Raw genomic sequence first — 27,498 nt, forward strand, 5'->3', positions numbered from 1 at the left:
ACGTGGTATTTTGTGGAAGAGCCACACTCAAGGGGCCAAAGAGCCGCATGTGGCTCGTGAGCCCCAGTTTGCCGACCGCTGCCCTAGCTGGTTTGGCTCAGTGATAGAGCCTTGGCCTTGATTCCGGTCAAGAGCACCTGCACTTATCTCGGTGGCAGGCTCCTCCCGCCTGTGCCCTGGTCAGGGCACCTGCAGGAGGCAACCCAACACACGGATATTTCTGTCCCTCTCCCACTCGCTCTAAAAATCAATGGAAAAAATATCCTCGGGTGAGAATTAAAAAAAAAAAGATAAGAAAATCACTACCCCTGATTCAATTTTTAAAAAACAATAAAATAAAATACAGCCTGTGTAGGGGATTGCCTCCTCTCTTGGAGGCTGATACATTCAGGGATGATTTCATTAATTTGTCACGATCTCTTCTTATCCAAAGCAAATCTGAGAGCTGGCCCCTAGGAGATCCTCCCTAAATGGCCGCGCCCAGAGCAAGAAGGAAACCGAGTCCCGCTTGCCCCCAGGAAGAATTGTTGAAGCTCGACTGGCGAAGGCGTGTGGAGTTCATCTTGGCCAGTGCTTTGCACAAGAAGTGGTGACAGCTCGTCCAAGACCCAACAAGGGTTAGGGACGAGGCTGAGACTCGCACCCAGGCCTCAGCTGCCCACCCGCGGGTCCTTGCAGCCCCCTCGCCGGAAGTGACGGGCGGAACCCGGCTGTCTGCGTCTGGGGACCGCCTTGGGGAGAAAGATCTGCGGAAGGGCGGGTGGGACCGGAGGCCGGAACCTTCCTTCCGTGGGGATCCGGAGAGAAGCTGACCGGAGGAGGGCGGGGAGAAGGCGCCGCTTTGTTTCCGAGGGGACGATCTTCCGAGACGGACGCGGGAGGCGGCGGTGAGTCCCCGCGGGAGCGGGTCGGGCGGGCTGGAAGGAGGCGGGCTGGGGGTGGGCCGGTGCTGGGCCGCTGGGACCGGGGACCTTTGAGACGACGCCTGGCGTTCCCCGCGCCTCGTTTATGAAGCGCCTCCCGAAGCCGGGCCCTGGGATGCAGCCCGGAAGTGAAGGACTCGGTCCCCCTTCAGGGAGCGCACAGCCCGGGACGCGAGACGCCCCCGCTCAATGCCAAGTGTGACGAGGGCCGAGAAGGAGCCCGTGTAATAGAGTCCAGCTCGGGGTCGCTGCTAAATGGACTCCTGACAGCGGGCTGAAGGGAGGAAGGAAGTGGGTCGGTGGCCCCTGACCCAGAGGCAGAGCGGGGCGGGGGTGGGGGGTGGGGCGGCGCGGGGACGGCCATTGCGGCCGCGGAGAGCGCGGTCCGGAGGGGACCCCGGCCGGGAGGGGAGTGCGGTTCTCTCTCAAATCAATAAGTAGACATATCCTCAGGTGAGAATATTTTTTATTTACTTTTATTTTATTTTTTAATATATTTTATTGATTTTTTACAGAGAGGAAGGGAGAGAGATAGAGAGTCAGAAACATCGATGAGAGAGAAACATCGATCAGCTGCCTCCTGCACATCTCCCACTGGGGATGTGCCCGCAACCCAGGTACATGCCCTTGACCGGAATCGAACCTGGGACCTTTCAGTCCGCAGGCCGACGCTCTATCCACTGAGCCAAACCGGTTTCGGCTACTTTTATTTTTAAAAAATATATTTTTATTGATTTCAGAGAGGAAGGGAGAGGGAGAGACACATCAATGATGAGAGTCACTGACCGGCTGCCTCCTGCACGCCCCCCACTGGGGACCCGGCGGAGCCCAGGCACGTGCCCTTGAGCGGAATGGAACCTGCGACCCCTCAGTCCGCAGGCCAGGCCCCATCCACTGAGCCAACCCAGCCAGGGCGAGAAAAGAAAAGAAAATCACTACCCCTGCTTCAATTTTTTAAAAAATAATAAAATAAAATAGAGCCTGTGTGGGGATTACCTCCTCTCTTGGAGGCTGAGGCGTTCAGGGATGGTTTCATTAATGTCGTCCGGATGGTACCTGAGGCTGAGCGCGGTCCCAGCGGCCAGGAGGTCCGGGTGGGGTTCCCTGCTGGACCCTGATGGGGCGTGTGCAAGAGGCAGCCAACCGGTGATTTTCTCATCATGGATGTTTCTCCCTCTCCCTTCCTCTCTGAAATCAATAAAAATGCATTTTTCAAAAGAGGTAAAATTGGCAAGTCTTTATGGATTAGATATGCTGTTTAAGTGATAACGATTCTAAGTTTCTGGCCTAAGTGAGTGAATTCAAAACAATTTCCTTTTCCTCTAGTGTAAACACTGAAACCACAGGAAGTATTTTTTCCTCCATGATTATATGTACTTAATAAATTTTGTGTGCTCTCTGTAGAAAACTCAGAACATACACACAAAATATTTTTATGTAGGACAGCAAAAAATTTATCATCCAACTACCCAAGATGGCCATTTTTGGTGTATTTCCTTCATGTTTTTGTCTTCTGCATCTTTTTGTATAACTGGGAATATATTCATTATGTCTTTTTGTATCTGCTTTTTCCCCATTGGACATTATGACAATAAAGATTGGACTGGTATGTGCCAGAACATTATTTACAGATATTTCTTTTCCTGATTGTAACAGAAAAAGTCAGATGTAATTCCGTCAAGTTAGAGATAACTTTTTGGTGTATTTTCCTTTAAATTTGTGTGTGTGCACCTTTTATAAAAACCCATGATTTATGCTGAATTCTATGTTTTGTTTTCCAATCAGAGGTTTTTATTTAATGTTATTTATTACTATTTTTGTCTTTACTCTTGAAGACTATAGGTGTTTTTAAAAAATATATTTTATTGATTTTTTACAGAGAGGAAGGGAGAGGGATAGAGAGTTAGAAACATCAATCAGCTGCCTCCTGCACACTCCCCGCTGGGGATGTGCCCGCAACCAAGGTACATGCCCTTGACCGGAATTGAACCTGGGACCCTTCAGTCCCCAGGCCGACACTCTAGCCACTGAGCAATAAAAAAGTATAAAAATAAACGTATTTATATGTTACCCGCATTCTACCGCTAGTCTATAAAAAATGTATTAATACGTATCCCGCGCCCTACTACCAGTCAACGTAAAACGTATAAATACGTTTCCCGCATACAATGTGTTAAAGATCAAATTTTTGCAAGACTTTGTTTTTCCATCTAGGATAGTTATGTCTTTCTCATTATTCAAACTCTCTTATGCTTCTTTCATGTCTTTGTATATACCCTTCCCTTTCCTCGTTAAATTATGTCTAAGAAAGGGCCAATATTACGGATTATTTAATAATGTGCCTTCTCTGCTGAAATTCCATGTGTGAAATGACTTTAAGTCATGTCACACTTTTATTTACAAAATTATTTTCTCCCTTAATATGTGTCTAGGTTTTGCTAAAAGACAAATAAAAAGGTGAGATCAGAAAGTTTTAAAAGGCCGTGTAGAAGACAGGTTTTGAAACCGGACACAATGGGTCCGAGGCCACCTGTCACTGCTTGAGCCAAATTATGCAGAGACAGGGTTGGATTACATATGAGCGTTCATTCCATAATGCTGGCTGTATGGGGAGACCAGTCCGTCACCCTGGAAATTCTGCTCTGACCCCCCCTTGCCAGGTGGCTGTTTATATACACACAGGAAGAAGATAGCTAGCAACATGCAGCCATGAGCTGCACGTGTAGCATGAAGAGGGGAGGGTAAAGTCTGCTGTCCGGCCTTCAGGAGCTCAAAGTCCGGTAACAAGGTGGCTAATCTTTTATGATGTTATAAACAGCTCAGCCCGTCCTTGGGGCTGGAAAATGGTCAGCGTTCCTGAGATAAACTCCCAGAGGGGGTCAGGGTCTGGGCACAGCAACCAAATCGAAGCATGTCCTGTCCTTGGTCTGTTCTCAAAATGTATTTCTTTTCTGAGTGGTGGGCCCATCGAGGCAGCTCATCTTTTTATAGCCTTGTTTCATCCTCCAGTTTCCCAGGGTCTGTAAGAAACCTTATGTGTAGTTAGTAAGTGATTAACTTTTAGACAGCTGTGGCTCTATTATTACATGCCCTTCCCCACTCTGTTTTGTTAACACGGTAGGTGACTTGCAGCCTAAAGAATTCCTGATATTCTGCTCCTAGTCAGCTGCTGGGGAAGCTGCCCTCAGCCATGCCTCTGAGCTTCCCCACCTGCACGACAGGGCAGCGGGCCGCAGCCACGGTCCTTTCCCAGTAAAGGCAGCTACAGAGAGCTCAGCAGGTGAGGAAGAGAAGATCCCATGAGGAAGCCAGATGTGCTTGGGGTGGATTTTTCTAGTTTAGCAGTTGTATCATTAAATTTATTAGCAAGGAAGTTTGTTATGAATTCTAATGTTAACTTTTAAACAAAAGAAGTTTTTTGGTCTTTTTGGTTTTATGCAATAGAATCCTGTTTATCTATGAAATGCAGTTAACACATCAGCTGGACCTATTTCCGGAATGCAGGGTGACCCTTCTGTTATTTAAAGATGTAAAAAATGCTGGAGACTTGAGAAAAAAGGCCATGGAAGGTGCTATTGATAGTTCATTGATAAACCCTACAGTGGTAAGTACAAGTGAGAATGAATGAGACATACGGACATTTAAGAATATGTTAGTTTTTCATGATCTAATAGGCTAGCTTAAAACCACCATCTTCGGGTAAAAAGTTCTTTTTCTTAAAAAAAATATATTTTATTGATTTTTTACAGAGAGGAAGGGAGAGGGATAGAGAGTTAGAAACATCGATGAGAGAGAAACATCGATCAGCTGCCTCCTGCACATCTCCTACTGGGGATATGCCCGCAACCCAGGTACATGCCCTTGACCGGAATCAAACCTGGGACCTTTCAGTCCGCAGGCCGACGCTCTATCCACTGAGCCAAACCGGTTTCGGCTGTAAGAAGTTCTTGTCCAAGCTGTGGAGTGGAGTCAGACTTGGGCAGCCTTGAGTTTAATAGAAGCTGAAGTTTCAGGCGCTGCACTAGGAGGTGAGAAAGGTGTGGTCTGGCTTCATAAGGCAGATGCCTGGATCTCCATTTCTCACCTGAACTGGAAAATCTCTGCAAAGAGGCATCGTATAGCGCTGACGAGCACACGCTGTGGAATCATGTTGCAGGACTTCATCCCAACTCTGCCAGTGGTTAGGACTTGGCACAAATGGTAGCCAATGTCTATATAGTGTTTACTCTGTTCTGGCATCATTCTAAGTGCTTTACATATACTAACTCACTTCACAACAACTCTGTGAAGTAAGTACTATGATTACCTCCACCTAACAAAACACTAAGGAATTTGCCCGGGTCGTTGGTGACACAGCTGGTATTCAAACCCAGAGATTCGCTACTTTTGTTTCATCTTCTGCAGGTGAATAAGTATACTGATTTCATAGGGTAGTTTTAAGAATTAAAGGATAATCCTATATAATAAAAGAGAAACATGTAAATTGGCCATCCCTCTGCTGTGCTCACCAGCCCATCAGGAGTGAGTATGCAAATTAACCCAACAAAGATGGCAGGTTAATTTGCATACACAGGTGCCAGGTGGAGAACACAGTGGAAGAGCCGGAGGCTTGGGGGGACATGGCTCCCTTGGTCGCTCCCAGTAACTGAGGGAGCCGCGCCCCCCAAGCCACCAGGCAGAGAGCAGAGAGGGAGAGCTGGCGGCTTGGAGGACTTGGCAGAGTGGGAGGCCAGTGATGGAGACAGAGCAGGAAGGGAAAACCAAGATCGCGGGGAGCACCAGGAATTCTGGGAATAATAGTTCTGTTGGCAGCCCCAGGACCGGAAGCGAAAGCACAGAGTGCGGGGAGCACCAGGAATGCTGGGAATTGTAGTTATGGTGGCAGATGGATCTCCTAGACACTAGAGCAGCGGTTCTCAACCTGTGGGTCGTGACCCCTTTGGGGGTCGAACGACCCTTTCACAGGAGTCACCTAAGACCATCGGAAAACACATATATAATTACATATTGTTTTTGTGATTAATCACTATGCTTTAATTATGTTCAATTTGTAACAATGAAAATACATCCTGCATATCAGATATTTACATTACGATTCATAACAGTAGCAAAATTACAGTTATGAAGTAGCAACAAAAATAATTTTATGGTTGGAGGTCACCACAACATGAGGAACTGTATTAAAGGGTCGCGGCATTAGGAAGGTTGAGAACCACTGCTCTAAAACAGAGTGAGCCTGGAGCAAGTTACTGTTGCGGTGGGGGATGGAGGGAAAGCAAAGGTGAGAGACATAAGTAAAATCAGAGTGTCTAGGAAAAATTAAAGGGAAGATATCCTAAAACTTCCAGGAAATCTCCACCAATGAAGCAAAGAAAAAAAAAATGCCTCTATTATTCTGTGAGCAACAAACCAAACTGAGTTGGGGTCTCAGACAGTTCGCTCATATGATTCAAAGACAGACAGAAACTCCCAGATTGGAGAAGGTGCAGGTCGGGCTGAGGGACCTCCACACCCTCCAGTACACGAATGTCGTGCACCGGGCCTCTAGTAGAAGTATAAAGTGTTTAGAATATGACCTTTCCCATAATATTAGCCCTTGATAAATGTTATTTTTAATTTGTTTTACTATTTAAGTTCATTGCAGCTTTAAAATTCTATGATTTTCTGAACACCCAGGTCCTTGAGATAGCAATTTTGAAAGTACAGTTTATAGGAATTGTGATGAAGTAAAACAGCCTGACCTTGGAGTTATCATGAGATAGGGCATGTGACTTCACAGTACTCCAGATTCTCTGTGTGTAATTCTTTTTGGTTTGTTTGTTTTGTGTTGTTTTGTGTGTTTTTTTTGGTAGATTGTCGATCCATTTCAGATACTTGTGGCAGCAAACAAAGCAGTTCATCTCTACAAACTAGGAAAAATGAAGACGAGAACTCTATCTACTGAAATTATTTTCAACCTGTCCCCAAATAACAATGTAATTAATATGGATTTACTTAACTTTATTTCTGCTCACCTTGTCTTGATACTATGAGTGTTCCCCAGAATTCCTGTAAGTCTATTGTTAGTAGCAAACCAATGGAGTAGTGAAGAGAGGTCTGGACAGAGAGTTGAGGTTTAGCTCTGCCTTTTGCTAGAAAAATAAGCTTTGGACTCACTTTGCATTTGAGCAAACAAAAGTTTTGCTAAATTAAGTGAGCATAGTTTTATCTGTATAGGATCAGGAAGATCCCTGTAAGTGACATCTGAATCTAAATGATAAAACAATAGGCATGGATATTTGAGTGCTATCGTATGCATTTTTAATTCTTCCTGTAAACTTGAGGGTAGAACCCATGTCTTTTCCATTTACAAGAAGCCTGCCTGCTACCTAGAACAGCCCTTAACACATGCTCATTCCCACACTCAGTGTGTAGAAAGAGTTTGTGATTTGAGATACTAATAGTAACTCAAAAGTTTTGAGCTAAAGACATTCCACATGTGACACATAAAAATAAAAAATAGCTGAAATTTTGCTGATGAAGTTTTAGTATTACCACTACTATTAATAACACAACCAGGTACTAATGTCATCAAAAGAAAACTTAGGAAACCTGTGCTATGGTTTAAAATACAGATGTTTGAAATATTCATGAAATGCATGATAATAGAATCCCCCAGTACCTGGAGGAAAAATTACCAGGTAATTATTGTTTCTTTGAGAACATTTGAAATAATTGAAGAAACGATTCCATTCAGTGGACACCTGTTTGTCCCTGTGCTATTCAGTTCTAGGAACAGAAGGAACAGATACGTCCTGAGGAAGGCAGGTGAACAAGACGGAAGTCCGAATGCCCTAAGATCAATGATCTGATGGGAATGATAATTCACATCTGTGGGAACAGCAAAGAACAATTTTTCTGTAAGGAGGAGGGTGCAGAAGGGAGTGACCTTTGAACTGCACCTTGAGGGTGAGGGCACTCCAGGCAGAGCACAAACAGTGAGCACACAGGCAATGAAGTGTGACATGATGGGATCTCCAAACAGTCTAGTCGGCAGGAGTGCAGGACTGAGGGTCACCGGCCGGAGGAGGGGTGATTGGTGTTCCTTGCAAAGAAGTTTGAGCTTGATTCCACAGGATGAGCAGAGTGCTGTAGAGGCAGAACTGGTAGATGTTGGGAAGGGATTATTGAAGATAAAAACTAGGCAGAGAGAACTCCCAGGATATGAAAATACCCTGAGCAGGAAGAACGATGGTGAGGTGCTTCAGACATAGAAACTATTGCTTCATTGTCTTTTTCCCCCCCAGATTTCAGAGGCTTTGAAAAAATTCGGTATCTCAGCAAATGACACTTCAGTTCTAATTGTTTACATTGAAGATGGAGAAAAACAAATAGATAAAGAAGACCTAATAGCTAAGGTAGAAGGTCAGCAAGTTTCCCTGAAAAATCTTCCTGAAATAACAAATATTACAGAAGTCAAAAAGGTTTGTAAATCCAAAAAGGTGATAGATGAGGAATGATACCAATGCTGTTTGCTATTGCTAACCTATGCTACTTTTTTCTTTTTCGAACTTTTTTTCTTCCTTAAATATATTTTATTGATTTTTTACAGAGAGGAAGGGAGAGGGATAGAGAGTTAGAAACATCGATGGGAGAGAAACATCAATCAGCTGCCTCTTGCACACCTCCTACTGGGGATGTGCCCGCAACCAGGGTACATGCCCTTGGCCGGAATCGAACCTGGGATCCTTTAGTCCGCAGGCTGACGCTCTATCCACTGAGCCAAACCGGTTAGGGCTGAACTTTTTTTTTTCAATCCATTTATTATTTTTTTAGACAAAGGAAGAGAGAGAGAGAAACATTAATCCCTTGCCTCCCATGTGCTCCCTGACTGGGGATAGAACCCACAACCTAGGTATGTGCCCTGACCGGGAATCAACGCTCCAACCAACTGAGCCACCCAGCGTGGCGTTTTTTTGAACTTTTAAGAAAGGTTAACATAATTTAAAATTACTTGAAAAATTATTATAGATGCGAAGAACTGGAAGAGGCAGGTTTGTGTAAAATATAATTAGAAACTTGGTTGATAAAAGCATTTTCTAACTAAGAAAGAATAGACAACTTTAGATGTCAAGCTTACATAGTTATATTACATTTGTAATATAACATACATTTAGTATGAAGCTAGTGTGTATGCCTTTAAACTGGTTCAAATTTAGTTACTAGGTTTAGAGAGCTACCACCATAATTTCAATTTAAAGGGCACTTTTGACATATGTGATGCATCTACTTTGCATATTTTAGTCACATTTTAATTTCATACTGTTATCCCAATAATTGAATGATAAATGATTTCACTTACAGGTTTGTGTAATAAAAGTTAGTAGTGCATGAATATATTAGAATGCCATAATTTGTATTTTATTTTTATAGATATATAAACTATCTTCACAAGAAGAAAGGATTGGGACATTATTGGATGCTGTCATTTGTAGAATGTCAACAAAAGATGTTTTGTGAAATGTCAGAAACATTAAAAATGTTCAGCATTTATAAAAAACGTTACTTTTTCTTTTCTTATAATAAAACTAGAGGCCTGGTGCACAAAATTCGTTCGGGGGTGGGGGATGTTCTCAGCCCGACCTGTGCCCTCTCACAATCCGGGACCCCTCGGGGGATGTCCAACTGCCAGTTTACAGGCCTAAACCAGCAGACAGACATCCCTCACAATCTGGGATGCTGCATGCACCAGTGACCATAATTTCATGCAGGTGAAAGGCATCTTGCCACCCTAGCTGGTTTGTCTCCATGGATAGAGGACATGATAGAGGACCAAGGGTCCCCGGTTCGATTCCAGTCAAGGGCACATGCCTGGGGTTGCGGCTTGATCCCCAATAGGGAGCATGCAGGAGGCAGCCAATCAATGATTCTCTCTCATCATTGATGTTTCTATCTCTCCCTCTCCCTCCCTCTCTGAAATCAATAGAAATATATATATTTTTTAAAAAGGCATCTTGCTGTTGTATGGGCAGCTACATTTTTTGCCCTGATTATAAAAAGTGGTACATAACATGATCCTTCTGAGGCAGTAGTACCATTTTCCCCATCTTATGGGTGGAAAAACTGAAGCAGAGAGAAGTTAAGTAATTGGCTTTGTCACACAGTTATAAGTGTCAGAATCAGGGCTGACCACAAAATGTGCAAGCCAGAGTCCATGCATGTCATCGCTGCATCATCCCGTTTTTTCAGTGTTAGAGTAGCCTTGCCAGGTTTTAATTTTTAAATATAAAGCTGTACCCAATACATAGGGTAGGGTCCCTAGGCCTGGCTGGTGATCAGGGCCAATCTGTGCGGTGACTGGTGGGGTGAGTCCCCACTGGCACCTGCCTTGGCTGGTGGTACTGGTGCTGCCTGCTGGCTGACCCTGCTCCCTGCTGCCGCCACCGGTTGCCTCCTCCTATGGCCCCGACTGAGGGCAGCTCCTCCATTGAGCATCTGCCCCCTGGTGGTCAGTGCATGTCATAGTGGCCGGTCCTTCTGTCATTCAATCAATTTGCATATTAGGGTTTTATTATATAGGATTTATATGTGTTTATTATAGAAAATTTTAAAACAGGATGGTATAACGGGGGAAACCTTCTATTTCTACCTGTTAATATTTTCAAAGATAATCACTGTTAGTGTTATTTGTTATTCTAGTCTTGTATTTCCATTCAGATATATTTTATCTATATATATAAAAGCCTAAGCAACCGGTTGACCATTTGACCAGTCCACCGATTAACAGTAGCTATGATGCACACTGACCATCAGGGGGCAGACGATCCAACCTGTAGGTTACCTTGCTGCTCAGGTTCGGCCGATTGGGACTGGGCAAGACGGGCCAGACACACCTTGGAACCCTCCCTCAATCCCTCCCCAGCTGGCCAACTTCCTGTGGCCCCTCCCCAACTGGCCAGCCCCATTGGCCCCAATTGGGACTGGGTGAGACAGGCCAGATACGCCCTGGAGCCCTACCTGGCCCCAATCTTGCACTGATGGGATCCTGGATTGCAAAAGGGTGCAGGCCAGGCTGAGGGACCCCACAGGTGCATGAATCCATGCACCGGGCCTCTAGTTTTTATATAATTGGAATAGTAAATGCAAACATTTGTTGGATGTCTACAAGGTACTAGGTTTTTGCCTTAGTGATTTTTTTAAATATATAATTGATTTTTTTACAGAGAGGAAGGGAGAGGGATAGAGAGTTAGAAACATCGATTAGCTGCCCCCTACTGGGGATGTGCCCGCAACCAAGGTGCATGCCCTTGACCGGAATCGAACCCGGGACCCTTGAGTCCACAGGCTGATGCTCTAGCCACTGAGCCAAACTGGTCAGGGCTGCCTTAGTGATTTTATAAACACTAGCTCATAACACTTTTTGGGATAGATGCTGTTATTACCCTCATTTTACACTCGGCCACTAAAATATTATGGTAACTTTCCCAAGGTCCTACCGCTAATGTAAAATCATGTTTTATAAGTGATTTGGGTTTTTTTTTTTCATTTTGATTGTATCAGTCAGGGTAGACTAGGTCATGGCTGGCAAACCTTTCTGTGAAGGGCCAGATAGTAAATATTTACAGCGTTACAGGCCAAATGGTCTCTGTTGCATCTACTCAGCTCTCACTGTTGTAGTGCAGGGGCATCCACAGTCCATACATGAATGATGAATGTGGTTGTTTTCCAGTAAAACTGGAAATAAATGATGGGCAGGATGACCGAGGACTGTGGTTTGAGGAGTTCTGGGTTAGATTAGGCTGCAATTCCGATCCCTAAAGCTCATTGGCTTCACATGACAAAGCTCCTTGCTCACTCTGTGTAGCCAGCGTGAATCGGCAGGAAGACTTGCAGTGACTCTGGGACTCGGCCGGCTGACGGCCTCATCTCAGCGTGTGCTCTGTGGGTCACTGCACAGCTGGAAGGAACGCCCTCAGGGCGGCTCCTCAAGTGCAGAAGCACACAGCTAATGTTTCCTGCATGCACTCTGCTCAGCACTTTAATGCACTCCCTCACTTAGTCTTCATTGCAACCCCAGGGGATTTTGCCAGCGAAAAACCAGACTTGGTCTCTCAAGTCTATTTCAAAAAATTTCAAGTGTACAAAACCATTGCAAATATTATTTAAAAGTAAGTTGCAGTCCTTGAGGCACTCACCCTGCATTGTGCTTGTCGTGGCTCTTCTTCTCCTTTAGAACAATTCTTTAAAAAAAAGTAATGTTGAGATTGTTTTAAGAGTACCCCAGATGACAGAATAGGAGAGAACCAAGATGGCGGCATAGGTTAACGCTGGAGTTTGCTGCTTTGAACAACTACTTCAAAAGTGAAACTAAAAGACGGAACGGACATCACCCCGAACCACAGGAACGCTGGCTGAGTGGAAGTCCTACAACTAGGAGGAAAGAGAAACGCATACGGACACTCAGAGGAGGCGCAGTGCTGAAGTCAAATTCTGAGGTGCGGAGCGGGCTGGGAGCGGAGGGCGCGGTTGGCGTTTTCAATCGGGAGGGAGTCGCAGACTCTGAGCTCCAGATCCGGGCGAGTCTTTAGCCACCCAGACTCAAACGGGAGAAGCGGGACTGTCTGGCTTCGGTCAGAGCGAGTGCAGCTTTCTCTCCGAGCTTTGCAGCGGGTGCTGGGACTCAGAGAGGCAGAGCCCCTGGGGACAGGACTGAGAGCCGCCATAACTGCTCTCTCCGGCTCACCCTGTTGATCCTGTTCGACCCGCCCCGCCCAAGCCCTGCACTGAGGCATTTGCCGGATAGCCTCAGGCAAAGGCTAGATTAGCACCTCCCTAGAGGACAGAAGTTCTCTCACTGCTGACACAGCTGATTCCCATAGCCACTTGGCCTGGAGGTCAAACCCTCCCTGGAATTAGCTACAACAATCAAGATTTAACTATAAGACTGCGAACAAAGACCACTAGGGGGTGCACCAAGGAAGCATAACAAAATGCGGAGACAAAGAAACAGGACAAAATTGTCAATGGAAGATACAGAGTTCAGAACCACACTTTTAAGGTCTCTCAAGAACTGTTTAGAAGCTGCCGATAAACTTAATGAGATCTACAAGAAAACTAATGAGACCCTCGATCTTATATTGGGGAACCAACTAGAAATTAAGCATACACGGACTGAAATAACGAATATTATACAGACTCCTGACAGCAGACCAGAGGAGCGCAAGAATCAAGTCAATGATTTGAAATGCGAGGAAGTAAAAAACACCCAACCGGAAAAGCAAAATGAAAAAAGAATCCAAAAATGCGAGGATAGTGTAAGGAGCCTCTGGGACAGCTTCAAGCGTACCAACATCAGAATTATAGGGGTGCCAGAAGATGAGAGAGAGCAAGATATTGAAAACCTATTTGAAGAAATAATGACAGAAAACTTCCCCCACCTGGTGAAAGAAATGGACTTACAGGTCCAAGAAGCGCGGAGAACCCCAAACAAAAGGAATCCAAAGAGGACCACACCAAGACACATCATAATTAAAATGCCAAGAGCAAAAGATAAAGAGAGAATCTTAAAAACAGCAAGAGAAAGAAACTCAGTTACCTACAAGGGAATACCCATACGACTGTCAGCTGATTTCTCAACAGAAACTTTGCAGGCCAGAAGGGAGTGGCAAGAAATATTCAAAGTGATGAATAGCAAGAACCTACAACCAAGATTACTTTATCCAGCAAAGCTATCATTCAGAATTGAAGGTCAGATAAAGAGCTTCACAGATAAGGAAAAGCTAAAGGAGTTCATCACCACCAAACCAGGATTATATGAAATGCTGAAAGGTATCCTTTAAGAAGAGGAAGAAGAAGAAAAAGGTAAAGATACAAATTATGAACAACAAATATGCATCTATCAACAAGTGAATCTAAGAATCAAGTGAATAAATAATCTGATGAACAGAATGAACTGTTGATTATAATAGAATCAGGGACATAGAAAGGGAATGGACTGACTATTCCTGGAGGGGAAAGGGGTGTGGGAGATTCGGGAAGAGACTGGACAAAAATTGTGCACCTATGGATGAGGACAGTGGGTGGGGAGTGAGGGCGGAGGGTGGGGCGGGAACTGGGAGGAGGGGAGTTATGGGGGGAAAAAAAGAGGAACAAATGTAATAATCTGAACAATAAAGATTTAATTAAAAAAAAAAAAAGAGTACCCCAGATGTCTTTCAGAATTCCACAATTTGGAATTGTTTGTGATTTGAGTCAGTTTAAATATTTTTGGGCATAATAGATCGATTTTGTGTCCTTCCTGTATATTTTAAACAAATAAGTAACTGCATGTTTCCTCTGAAGCTGAGAGATGCTGCTCCCCTCAAAGCTCAAAATGCTGTGGTCAGGGTTAAGTTTCAGATCTGTGACCCCAGATGCTGTGCTCCTCTTCCCCTGCCCTCACAGACACGTTCGTTTTATTGATGTGTAACATTTCGCATATGTAGTTCCTTTATTACACATTTGTGTTGCTTTCAAATTTTTGCCTCCCCTTTGCAAGTAAATCTTGGTACATGTTTCTTCTTTATTTTTTAAAATGTATTCTTATTGATTTCAGAAAGAGGAAAGGAGGGGGAGAGAGAGAAAGAAACATCAATGATGAGCGAGAATCATTGATCGGCTGCCTCCTCCCCGCCCCACAATGGGGATCAAACCCACAACTCGGCCATATGCCCTGACCAGGAATCCAACGTGACCTTTTGATTCATAGGTCAACACTCAATCACTAGTCACGCTGGCCAGAGTGTTTCTCTTTAGAACAGCTTCCCGGAAGTGGAATTACTGGGGATGAGGATATGCATTCATTAAAGGCTTTTAATACAAGACGTGCTATGTGCAGTTTGGTAGGTCACATGATTTGCCTCCTTCATCAAGGGTTACATATTAAAGCTACAAACTGGCTGTCTGCCCTGCGCACTGGAATAGGGTGGGGAGCGGACTCTGTTACCCAGGAGGTCATTGTTCCACGTCTCCCCAGTCCTGAACTGAGCCATCTCAGGGGAAGGGCCTTTAATCACCCATCACTACCCCCCACACACTCAGAACTACAGGGACTGCTCATAAGCCTGCTGCCCCTTCAGGCTGTCCCGAACCCTTTTCCCCACTCCCAGATGATGACCCATATTCCAAAAGTGAATGGAGAACAGGCTCGCTGCCCAGCTCCCTGACGGGTTGATGATTAACATGGCCAGGAGCCAGCCAATGAGCGGCCTCCAGGGCCTGGTCCCAGAGCTAGAGCCAGCCCTGCACAGTTTTCCCAGATGCCAGTCAGAGGCTGAGGGAGGAGGCCGGGCTGAGGCCACCCTGAACATTCGAGGCTTTTGTGGTGACAGGTGAGAGGACGTGGGTGGAAGGACAGGGCTCTGAGTGTGGCCTGCAGCTCCGGACCCTCCTCTGGCTCTCAAGGCAGGGCCAGGTTGGGTGTTGGGCTCTTGGGCCACCTCAGCAGCCTCCACCTTTGCAATCAGGGGGGAAGGAGCCTTTGCGGAGACCTGTGATTGGGGACACAGGCTTCCTGCAAAGTGCGGACCCTGGCAGAGGCACCAAGGGTGAGGGGGCACATGCTCTGGCTGCTGCACGGTGGCACCAATGTAGCAAGGGGCTGAGAGGAGAGGCAGGAAGAGGGGAAGTGGTGGAGGGGAGGGTACACGTATCTGTTGTTTTATCAAATTCTCAGAACAACCTCAGAGGCAGGCTTTGATTTTATACTGTTGTACAGATGAAGAGGCTCAGAGAGGTTAGGCAACATGCCCAAGGTCACACAGCTAGAAAGGAAGGGAGCCAGGTCAAATGCAAGTCTTTCTGACCCTGCACCTTCTCCCAGTGGCTGTGTCCTACTTCCCAGGGCAGCAGCAGAATGACAAGTCCTTGACAGGGGCTCTGTGGTTCCCGGGAGGTGGGATACGGGGGTCTCACTTGGCTTCCTCTCTCTTCCCCAGGGCTGCGGGAAGGGTGCAGGGACGCCTAGCTCTCTCTGCTGGACTTCGAGGCTCAGACCCACCAGTCCCCATGGCTCCTTATCAAATCCGCAAATACCAGGAGAGCGACCGCCCATGGGTCTTGGACTTGTTCGCCCGGGGCATGGCTGAGCACGCCCCCACCACCTTCCGCCACATCCTGAAGCTGCCACGAACTCTTGTGCTCTTGCTTGGGGGGCCCCTCGCCCTGTTTGTGGTCTCTGGGTCCTGGCTCCTGGCCCTCATGGCCGGCCTCACCCTCCTGGCTGCCCTGAGGTTCCTGGCCAAATACCCCTGGACCCAGTATGTGTCCAACTGTTTGCGCACAGACATGCGTGACATCAGCAAAACCTACTTGAGTGAGCCAGGCTCCTGCTTCTGGGTGGCTGAGTGTGAGGGGCGGGTGGTGGGCACGGTGGGAGCTCTGCCCGTTGGGGAGCCCACCCTGGGGAAGGAGCAGGTGGAGCTGTTTCACTTAAGCGTGGCCTGGGAGCACCGGGGCCAGGGGATAGCGAAAGCCCTGGTCAGGACCGTCCTGCAGTTTGCACGGGACCAGGGCTACCGTGAGGTTGTCCTCAGCACCAGCATGCTGCAGTACTCCGCCCTGGCCCTCTACCAGCGCTTCGGCTTCCGCAAGACCGGCCAGTATTTCCCCTCCATGATTAACAGGCTATCTGCTATTCATGTAGTTCATTTAACCTACCGGCTCCCCTCTGCTCATGCGTCTCAGGCGCCAGGGCAGATGCAGGGCCTGTGATCTGTGTCCTTGTGGATTAGTCAGGACAGGACAGGCTCTGCCGCAGTAACAAGCTCACCCGAGTCTCCTGTGACAGCACAGTAAAGCTTCTGTTTGTGAACATCTGAGCCCCACGGGATGGTGGGGTTCTGCTCCATTTAGTCTTTTTCAGATGCCTCTGTTCCATTTATCTACTGACACAAGACTATTGCATAAAGTCAATCACAAAAGAATAATAAACATTTCCTTAGCTGAATTCTGTGAGTCAGCAATGAAGGTGGGGCTTGGCTGGGCAGCTCTTTGGTCTCGGCTTTGTCCACACGTCCTGGGTGGCTGGTTCCCGTGCCGTGGGGTTGGCTGAGTGACAGGGTGCCTGGGCTTTCCTAGGTTCCAGCAGGCTCGCTCAGGCATGGCTTCCAGGTGATTGAATGAGCCCAAGGGAAGCAGAAACAAGCAAATGCATTTTCAAGCCTCTGCAGGTGTCACACCTGCTAACATCCCAGGCTCAGCGGGAAGAAAGGGACCCACCTCTTTAGGGCTGCAGGGACTCCTGGCGAAGGGACTTGGAGAGGAGTGGGGTGAGTCCAGGTGAGAAGTTGGGGTGGTTCCAGGTGAGAAGGTTGGGGACAGGGAGGCTCTGCTGACGGGGAAGAAGGCAGCCAGCGACAGAGTGTGGGATGTTGACCTCCAGGCTAGACCTGCCAGTCATGGGACCCTGGTCGCACTGGCTGGGACCAGTCACATGGCCCCACAGGTCTGAAGGGTGGCTGGGAAAGTGGTGTCCTGGAAGGGAAGTGGGCCTGGCCAGTTCCTCAGATCTGCCACCCCTGGGACCCCGCCTTTGTCCCCGGATGCCCAGAGTCTCCAGATTCTCACAGGTGCCTTAGACTGAACTGCCTCATCTGGTGAGACTGTCTGATCCATTGTGAGGTGGGCTCGGGCCCAGGGCGGGTGTGTGCAGCCCCCTGCACCCTTCCCAGCTGGCGCATCACCGGCATGGGTGGCTCACAGGTGATCTGGAGCCTCTCACTGGGTCCCCCCCAACCCAGAGGCTGCTGTTCAGGAGCTGGTGAGTCCATGTTGACCCAGGAAATCCAGGTGCCTTTTCAGGTGTGCCTTGTGACACACAGGCCTCCAACCCTGCAGTGTGCTCTGCTCCTGGCTGATCTCTGATGTTAGCCAAGGCCACAAACCTGCTCACTCCTGCCAGCTCGCTTTGTAACAAGCACATCACCTCGAAATGGGGACCAGGAGCAAAGTGGCTCCAACATGCATGTTCTTGCCCAAAACCCTGGGCCTCAACCTTGTCCCTTTATTTAGGCCTCTTCTCCCTGGTCTGGGGTCCCACACAGGCCCCTCTGTCAGCCCATCCTCCTCCTGCAGGCCTGCGCCCTACAACTTCCCCGTGATGCTCAGAAGACTTGACCACTGTTTAACTGGCCCCTGATTCTGGGTCTTAAACCAAACGTCTGTGCCCCCTCATTGTGTTCCAGCTTCAATAGGTAACGGCAGGGACTGGGGTCCATCTCCGTGAGGGGGGCAGGAAGAGGCAGGGACCTGCTCCCATCAGCTCCCCTGGGCCCAGTCAGGTGGCCCCGCAGGAGGAGTTCCCATGTGGGCACCACTGGTGCTCAAGACCAGGGAGCTGAGGAGGGACCAAGGAGGGGCAAGGGCAGGTTCGTGGTCATGAGTGGAGGGATGAGGGTGTTACTGACAACAGGGTAGGACATCAGAGGGGCACTTAACCCCTCGTGGGTGAGGGCTTCCCAGAGCGGCCAGGGCTTCTGCTCCTAAAAAACAAAGCCAGGAATGTGTCACCCAGCCAGTGTTGCTCAGTGGTTGAGCATCGACCTATGACCCAGGAGGTCACCATTCGATTCCTGGTCAGGGCACGTGCCTGAGTTGGGTGCTCAGTCCCCAGTGAGGGGCATGCAGGATTCTCATCATTGATGTTTCTCTCTCTCTCTCCCTCTCTCTTCCTCTCTGAGGTAAACTAACATACATATCCATATCCATATCCATATCCATGTACATGTACATATACATATACATGTACATGTACATGTACATATACATATACATATACATATACATATACATATACATATACATATACATATACATATACATATACATAGGAACGTGTCCATCACCTGCTCCAGTCCCCTGCACGTGTTGCCCGTTTCCCGGTCTTTCAGTGAACGGAAGCTCTTGCCCTGGCCTGGTGGCTCAGCTGGTGGGGTGTTGTCCGTGCACTGAAAGGTGTGGTTTCAGTCCTGGTCAGGGCGCGTACTGGGTCAGGAAGCATCAGGAGGCAACAGATCGATGTTGCTTGCTCGCTCTCTCACACCCTCCCTCTCTCTCTAAAACAGCAATTCTCAGCCTGTGGGTCGCGACCCCTTTGGCGGTCGAACGACCCTTTCACAGGGGTCGCCTAAGACCATCCTGCGTATCAGATATTTACATTATGATTCATAACCGTAGCAACATTACAGTTATGAAGTAGCAACAAAAAGAATTTTATGGTTGGGTCACAACATGAGGAACTGTATTTAAAGGGCCAGAAGGTTGAGAAGCACTGATCTAAAATCAATAAACATCATCAGGTGAGGAAAATAAACAACAATTGGAAGCTCTCTTTCTGCTTGAGGCCTTCGCACATACTGTTCCCTCTTCTGGAACGCTCTCGTTCAACCTCTCCTCTACCCATCATCCTCTATGTCTGTTCAATTCCTACACTTTTCAGCGAGGGGCAGGGATAATTGGGTTGAGGAGGCAACCCTTGAGGAAGCAGTTCATCCTGCTGGCATGCTGGCAGACACAGCTGTTTATTCCTGCTAATCAAAGGGTGGTTCTCAGCCACAGCAGGACATTGCCTGGATGCTTGTGAAAAATAAGTGGAAAAAACAAGCATGGTTGAAACCAAGATGGCGGCATAGGCAAACACCTGAAATTGCCGCCGCACACAACAAATTCAAAACTACAACTAAAAGACAAAACGGACATCACCCAGAACCACAGGGAGGCTGGCCGAGTGGAAATTCTACAACCAGAAGGAAAGAGAAAAGCACACTGAGACTCAGAGGAGGTGCGGAAGTAAAGTGCAGAGGTACGGAGGCGCACGGGGGAAGGGCTAGCAATGGAGGACGTGGTTGTCTTTTTCAATCGGGAGGGAGACACAAGCTCCCGATGGCCCTGAACTCCAGTTCCGGGCGAGTCTCTGGGGACCCAGACTCATACGGGGAGAAACAGGACTGTCTGGCAGCGGGCAGAACTCGAGGGCAGCTTTCTCTCAGAGGTGCTTGCAGAGATTACCCGGACACTGAGACACTGAGACGCGGGGCCTCTTAGGGCAGGGCTGAGGATCAGCCATAGCTGTTTGCTCCACCCTGTTGATTCCCTGAGACCCCACCCCATCCAAGCTGTGGCAGAGGCTTTTGCATATGAATGGCCTGGCCTTTTGCAATCTAAAATTACCTAACAAACTGCAGCTGGGTCAGAGAGACCCACAACATCCAAAAGAAGGCCTAAGGCCCCACCCACAGCCACTTGCCTGTGGACTGAAGGGTCCCGAGTTCAATTTCGGTCAGGGGCACATGTGAGGGTTGTGGGCTAGGTTCCCAGTAGAGGGCGTGCAGGAGGCAGCCGATCGATGATTCTCTCTCATCATTGATGTTTCTATCTCTTTCCCTTCCCCTCTGAAATCAATAAAAATATTTTTAAAAAAGAAGTCCAGATTGGTAGTCACAAAATAGTCCCGGGACTGTAAGTACAGCATAGGGAATATAGTCAGTGACACTATAAAATACAGTGTAGCTATGTATGGTGCCAGGTGGGTACTGGAAATAGCAGGGGTGGGGGAGCATCAATTAGTAAAGTATGTGATTGTTTAACCACTATGCTGCATGCCTGACACTAATACAAAATCATAGTGAACGTGAACTGTACCAGAACAATAAAATAACATAAGAAGACTCCATTGGCAGGGAGTGTGGATTTGATCTGGGGAAGATGGGCCAAGGAGTAAGCAGCCTGGGTGGCCTGGCCTCGGTCCCGCTGTTCGGCCACATCAGCCCCCTCGCCAGGGAGCAGGGAGCTTGGACCCAAGACAGAGCAGCGGCCCCTGGGAGGCCAGTGCCATGCTGCATTGAGAAGAAAACTGCCCAGGATTAATGCTAATGTGTAAGATTAACCAGTGGGCAGAAGAAGCTTCGTATCCACGCTTGTTTTTTTATTTTTTATTTTATTTTTTTAATTAAATCTTTATTCTTCAGATTATTACAGTTGTTCCTCTTTTCCCCTTCCATAGCTCCCCTCCACCCAGTTCCCACCCCACCCTCTGCCCTTACCCCACTCCCCACACACACACACTGTCCTCATCCATAGGTGTACGATTTTTGTCCAGTCTCTTCCTGCACCCCCACACCACTTTCCCCCCGGGAATTGTCAGTCAGGGGGAACTAGATTGTCAGTGCACTCCCTTGCTCAGGGTAAAAACTCTCAAACAAGCTGCAGCTGGGTCAGGGGTTATAAATTGGGTGAGGCAGGGTCTTAGGGAATCACCAGGGCGGAGCGAACAGAATTGGCCGCCAGTCAGCCCTGCGACCAGGGAGGTCCCAGCATAGGACCAATGATCCCTGCAAGCCGCCCCTGAGTTCCTGTCCTGATGCCAGACAATCCAGTTCCTCCTGGTATGTGTCTGTGTTCCCCAGAGCCTCACCCGGCACTGGAGCTCAGAGGACGCCGAGCTTGTAAGTTCAGTTGGTGGTGCCAACCTCTTAAGAGGAACAGCTGGGTCTCTGGCAGCTTCTGTGCCTCTGCACCCCAGTCCACACTGGTTTTTACAGCCCATAGTTCTTGTCCCAGCTCTGGGACCCTGGGCTGGGGGCCTGGTGTGGGGGTGGGACCGCTTGCTCCTCTGGGTCACACGTGGGTGCCGGCCCAGCTTCTTCCGATCCACCGCACCTCCTCCCAGCCTCAGTGAGCTTTCTTCTTTATGTCTCTAGTTGTAGGACTTCCATTCAGCCAGCTTTCCAGCGGTTTTGGATGATGGTTGCTCTGTATTTTAGTTGTAATGTTGATGTGGTTGAGGGAGGCGGCAAGTACAGACACACCTACGCCGCCATCTTCTGAGCTCCTGTACCATGGCTTTTTATTTTATTTTAAATTCGTTACTGTTTAAAGTATTACATAAACCTCCTTCCCCCGCACTGACCTCTCCCCCCATGGCTTTGTAAGAAGGGGTGCAAAGCTGTCAGGTGGATGCATCTGTGTCTGAACTGGAGGAGGACGGACACTTGCATCCGGCTAGTGGCCTGTGGGTAACGAATTAAACTGGAGCTCAGATTGATGCACCAGATGTGATAGATAAGCAATGTACTGTGAGGTCGGAGACCACAACAGAAGATTATCAAGACAGTTTAGGGCAGTGGTTCTCAGCCTTGGCTGCACATTCGAATCACCTGGGAAGCTTTTTAAAATCCTGATTTCTGGGCCTCATCCTCCGGAAATTCTGTTTCTTTGTTACTAATGTTGTGGCCCCACCCCATAACAAAGAAACAGAATCTCCGGAGGATGAGGCCCAGAAATCAGGATTTTAAAAAGATTCCCAGGTGATTCTAATGTGCAGCCAAGGTTGAGAACCACTGGCTTAGGGGGTTTGCCAAGTGCTGTCAAGGGGGGAGGGGAATGGGAACTGGTGATTTACCATGTGCATGTTTCCTTTTGGGGCGATTAGCATGTTCTGGGACATAATACAGGTGGTTGTACAACAGAATGAATGTACTAAATGCCAGGGGACATTTTAAATAATTTTATGCTATTTTTAAAAAATCCAGTAAAAAAGGGTGAGTTAGATCAACGGTCGCCAACCTTTCGGACCTCACGGACCATCAGTGGTCCAAGGACCACCGGCTGGCTCCTTAATTCAAAAGGAGGATAGAAAAGTTTGGGGAGAGCAAAGATGATGAGAGGCTTTCACGGGAGAGGGGCTGCTGGACTGTGCCTGCCCTTAGCAAGGCGGGGAGGGGGGGGCCGTGTTTAAGCCCAAGCCCCTGACAGGGGAGGCCTTGAGGGCACGGTGCCTCTTCCTGCCGTGGAGCAGGAGCACCCACCTGGGATCTGGGTGAGAGTCGGGGCCTTGGGCCTGGGCTCTGGCAGAGTGAGGATGTTGGGGGGTGTGTGTGTGTGTGTGTGTGTGTGTGTGTGTGTGTGTGTGTGTGCGCGCACGCAAATGTATGTGTGTATGTGTGTGTGTGCATGTGTGTGTGTGCGTGTGCATGCATGCGTGTATGCATGTGTGTATGTGTGTGCGTGTGTATATGCGTGTGTGTGTGTGTGTGTGTGCTGGGGGGAGCGCTTCTTCTGAACACAGGCCCGTGGGATGCAGACAAAGGCGAGGCCGGGGGCCCAGGGAAGGCAACGTACAGAGCTGTGCAGGGACCCCCTCGGGCAGGTGTAGGAGACTGACTTTTCCAGAAAGTAGAAGCAGGGAGGGCATGGTCCGTGGGAATTTTAGAGCTCAGTGACTGAACCCAGCAGGAAGAGAACCTGGAATGCTGACTCCAATGTCCCTTCACCTGTCTTTAGCTAATAGTTTGTTTAATTTGATGGATGAGGTTTTATGTAACAGCAAGAGCCTCCCTTCTCCTTGGCTGTTGCTTGCCTTTGGCGGGCAGGCTGGCAGGAGGTGGGAACACGACGAGGTAACTAAAAGGAAGGAACAGACTGGTGACGTGTGCCAGATGAATGAATCCCACAATAATAACAATGTCTGCGTACTTACCGACTTTGGTCAGGCCTGTGGACCACAGAAAGATGAATGAAACTGTTTGTCAGGGGACTTGTACCTGCCGGCGTGAGTGAATCAGTTGTAGTAAGTTAGCAGTTGCTTGTTAAGAAATAGCAATTTGACAGCAAGTCTTCAGGAGGGAAGGGGCACCGGGAGCATGTGGCTGGGAGTGGCCGGGAGTCTCTGTGGAGCCGAGGGCCCACACCGGGTCCCGAGGGAAGAAGAGAGCCCTCACACATTGGAATTTGGCCGGGTGTGGCCTGCCCTCTGGGGGGAGGGGCTCGAGGGGCTCGAAGGATGAAGACGCACCAGACAGAGCTGGCTTTCCTCACAAGGAGCTTCCCACTAATTCTTTGAGCACTTGTCAGACCACTGCCTGTGGGTCAGCCTGAGGCCCCGAGGAGGCAAACCAGCAGGCTGGGAGTGGAGGGGCCTCCGCATAAGGGCCCACCGGCCAGGCGCTGAGGGGCTTATAGGTTTTCTCAACTTTGCGGGCCTCGGTTTCCCTTTTGTAAAGTGGCGACATTGATGTCAACCTTAGCTCTTAAGCTGCTGTAAATGTCACGCAGATCATAGGCCCTGGCTGGGTGGCTCAGTGGTTGGAGCATCATCCGGTACACCAAAGGTTGCGGGTTCGATCCCCAGTCAGGGTATGTACCTAGGTTGCAGGAGGCAGCCAAACTCCTCTCCCTCTTCCTCTCTAAGAAAATAAAAAATAGCACAGCATAGGAAAGTATCTTTCTCACAGTGCCAGGCATCTAACTTCTCAGTGAAAGCCAGCTCTCGCCCCTTGTATGTCCCAGGCAGTGGCTGAGGCAGACAGTAAAATAAGACTCATTGGTGGAAGAGTAAAACAGTGCAGCCATTTTGGACAATGGTTTGGCTGTTCCTCAAAATGTCAAACAGATTGACCACACGACCCTCTGATCCCACTCCTGGGTGTAGAAAGCAGGTGTTCACACAAGGACAACCTCACGGTAGCCCTGGTCCCGCGCAAACTGCAGGACGGTCCTGACCAGGGCTTTCGCGATCCCCTGGCCCTGGTGCTCTGTGTCCTTGTGGATGAGTCAGGACAGGACAGGCTCTGCCGCCGCAGCATCCACAGGAACCCAGAGGGGAAACCACCCGTATGTCCACCCACGGATGAGGGGATAAAACCCCTCGCCTGGCCGCGTGGCTTGTGGGTGAGCGATGACCTATAAACCAGAAGGAGGAGGTGTAGACAGACCCCAAATGGGAAGACCCCTGAGATGTCCCGGACCCTTTTCCCTGCTCCCAGATGATGACCCGTAATCACAAAAGTGAATGGAGAACAGGCTCGCTGCCCAGCTCCCTGCCACGGGTTGATGATTAACATGGCCAGGAGCTAGCCAATGAGTGGCCTCCAGGGCCCGGTCCCAGAGCTAGAGCCAGCCCTGCACAGTCTTCCCAGATGCCAGTCAGAGGCTGAGGGAGGAGGCCAGGCTGAGGCCACCCTGGACATTCGAGGCTTTTGTGGTGACAGGTGAGAGGACGTGGGTGGAAGGACGGGGCTCTGAGTGTGGCCTGCAGCTCCGGACCCTCCTCTGGCTCTCAAGGCAGGGCCAGGTTGGGCTCTTGGGCCACCTCAGCAGCCTCCACCTTTGCAAGCGGGGGAAGGAGCCTTTGTGGAGACCTGTGCTTGGGGACACAGGCTTCCTGCAAAGTGCGGACCCTGGCAGAGGCACCAAGGGTGAGGGGGCACATGCTCTGGCTGCTGCACGGTGGCACCAATGCAGCAAGGGGCTGAGAGGAGAGGCGGGAAGAGGGGAAGTGGTGGAGGGGAGGGTACATGTATCTGTTGTTTTATCAAATTCTCAGAACAACCTCAGAGGCAGGCTTTGATTTTACACTGTTGTACAGATGAAGAGGCTCAGAGACGTTAGGCAACATACCCAAGGTCACACAGCTAGATAGGAATGGATCCAAGTCAAATGCAAGTCTTTCTGACCCTGCACCTTCTCCCAGTGGCTGTGTCCTACTTCCCAGGGCAGCAGCAGAATGACAAGCCCTTGACAGGGGCTCTGTGGTTCCCGGGAGGTGGGATACGGGGGTCTCACTTGGCTTCCTCTCTCTTCCCCAGGGCTGTGGAAGGGTGCAGGGACGCCTAGCTCTCTCTGCTGGACTTCGAGGCTCAGACCCACCAGTCTCCATGGCCCCTTGTCACATCCGCAAATACCAGGAGAGCGACCACCCATGGGTCCTGGGCTTGTTCTCCAAGGGCGCAGCCGAGTACGCCCCCACCACCTTCCGTCACATCCTGAAGCTGCCACGAACTCTTGTGCTCTTGCTTGGGGGGCCCCTCGCCCTGTTTGTGGTCTCTGGGTCCTGGCTCCTGGCCCTCATGGCCGGCCTCACCCTCCTGGCTGCCCTGAGGTTCCTGGCCAAATACCCCTGGACCCAGTATGTGTCCAACTGTTTGCGCACAGACATGCGTGACATCAGCAAAACCTACTTGAGTGAGCCAGGCTCCTGCTTCTGGGTGGCTGAGTGTGAGGGGCGGGTGGTGGGCACGGTGGGAGCTCTGCCAGTTGGGGAGTCCACCCTGCGGAAGGAGCAGGTGGAGCTGCTTCACTTAAGCGTGGCCTGGGAGCACCGGGGCCAGGGGATAGCGAAAGCCCTGGTCAGGACCGTCCTGCAGTTTGCGCGGGACCAGGGCTACCGTGAGGTTGTCCTCAGCACCAGCATGCTGCAGTACTCCGCCCTGGCCCTCTACCAGTGCCTTGGCTTCCGCAAGACGGGCCAGCACTTCTTTACCAAAAGCTGGGAGCTAATTGCTGTTCCTGCATTTGAATTAACCTACCAGCTCCCCTCTGCTCATGCGTCTCAGGCACCAGGGCAGAGACAGGGCCTGTGATCTGTGTCCTTGTGGATTAGTCAGGACAGGACAGGCTCTGCCGCAGTAACAAGCTCACCCGAGTCTCCTGTGACAGCACAGTAAAGCTTCTGTTTGTGAACATCTGAGCCCCACGGGATGGTGGTGGATCTGCTCCATTTAGTCTTTTTCAGATGCCTCTGTTCCATTTATCTACTGACACAAGACTATTGCATAAAATCAATCACAAAAGAATAATAAACATTTCCTTAGCTGAATTCTGTGAGTCAGCAATGAAGGTGGGGCTTGGCTGGGCAGCTCTTTGGTCTCGGCTTTGTCCACACGTCCTGGGTGGCTGGTTCCCGTGCCGTGGGGTTGGCTGAGTGACAGGGTGCCTGGGCTTTCCTAGGTTCCAGCAGGCTCGCTCAGGCATGGCTTCCAGGTGATTGAATGAGCCCAAGGGAAGCAGAAACAAGCAAATGCATTTTCAAGCCTCTGCAGGTGTCACACCTGCTAACATTCCAGACTCAGCGGGAAGAAAGGGACCCACCTCTTTAGCGCTGCAGGGACTCCTGGCGAAGGGACTTGGAGAGGAGTGGGGTGAGTCCAGGTGAGAAGTTGGGGTGGTTCCAGGTGAGAAGGTTGGGGACAGGGAGGCTCTGCTGACGGGGAAGAAGGCAGCCAGCGACAGAGTGTGGGATGTTGACCTCCAGGCTAGACCTGCCAGTCATGGGACCCTGGTCGCACTGGCTGGGACCAGTCACATGGCCCCACAGGTCTGAAGGGTGGCTGGGAAAGTGGTGCCTGGAAGGGAAGTGGGCCTGGCCAGTTCCTCAGATCTGCCACCCCTGGGACCCCGCCTTTGTCCCCAGATGCCCAGGGGCTCCAGATTCTCACAGGTGCCTTAGACTGAACTGCCTCATCTGGTGAGACTGTCTGATCCATTGTGTGGTGGGCTTGGGCCCAGGGCGGGTGTGTGCAGCCCCCTGCACCCTTCCCAGCTGGCGCATCACCAGCACATCCGCCCGACAGGTATTTTGTTGCTCATGACTACGGGCCTCTCACACTCTGTGCCCCCTCATTGTGTTCCAGCTTCAGTAGGTAACGGCAGGGACTGGGGTCCATCTCCGTGAGGGGGGCAGGAAGAGGCAGGGACCTGCTCCCATCAGCTCCCCTGGGCCCAGTCAGGTGGCCCCGCAGGAGGACTTCCCGCGTGGGCATCACTGGTGCTGGAGACCAGGGAG

The 27,498-nt window shown here is 49.4% G+C and overlaps 2 protein-coding genes across 7 annotated transcripts; both read left to right on the top strand.

Annotated features, from left to right (window-relative positions):
- Positions 1–723: 723 nt before the first annotated feature.
- Positions 724–16,887, top strand: TPRKB (TP53RK binding protein). Of its 5 annotated transcripts, XM_036334110.1 has the most exons (6): positions 724–887; positions 4,368–4,527; positions 6,776–6,898; positions 8,210–8,386; positions 15,577–15,588; positions 15,897–16,887. In XM_036334110.1, exons 2-6 carry the CDS (start codon positions 4,387–4,389, stop codon positions 16,650–16,652), a joined length of 1,209 nt encoding a protein of 402 aa, XP_036190003.1. In that variant the 5' UTR covers positions 724–887; positions 4,368–4,386; the 3' UTR covers positions 16,653–16,887. The 5 variants fall into 5 exon arrangements, with proteins under 5 accessions (XP_036190003.1, XP_036190001.1, XP_036190000.1 ...); XM_036334108.1 differs by lacking the exons at positions 15,577–15,588; positions 15,897–16,887 and adding an exon at positions 9,336–9,462 and having other exon boundaries at positions 757–887; XM_036334107.1 differs by lacking the exons at positions 4,368–4,527; positions 6,776–6,898; positions 8,210–8,386; positions 15,577–15,588 and having other exon boundaries at positions 795–887; positions 15,878–16,887.
- LOC118668853 (putative N-acetyltransferase 8B) lies at positions 781–26,963 on the top strand. 2 transcript variants are annotated; one of them, XM_036334113.1, is made up of 2 exons: positions 781–887; positions 25,523–26,963. In XM_036334113.1, the coding sequence occupies exon 2, from the start codon at positions 25,592–25,594 to the stop codon at positions 26,294–26,296; it is 705 nt and encodes a 234-aa protein (XP_036190006.1). In that variant the 5' UTR covers positions 781–887; positions 25,523–25,591; the 3' UTR covers positions 26,297–26,963. The 2 variants fall into 2 exon arrangements, with proteins under 2 accessions (XP_036190006.1, XP_036190004.1); XM_036334111.1 differs by lacking the exon at positions 781–887 and adding an exon at positions 24,796–24,925 and having other exon boundaries at positions 25,523–26,961.
- The last annotated feature ends 535 nt before the right edge of the window (positions 26,964–27,498 follow it).

The sequence above is a fragment of the Myotis myotis genome, unplaced genomic scaffold, assembly GCF_014108235.1.
Source record: "Myotis myotis isolate mMyoMyo1 unplaced genomic scaffold, mMyoMyo1.p scaffold_m19_p_14, whole genome shotgun sequence".
Classification (NCBI taxonomy): Eukaryota; Metazoa; Chordata; class Mammalia; order Chiroptera; family Vespertilionidae; genus Myotis; species Myotis myotis.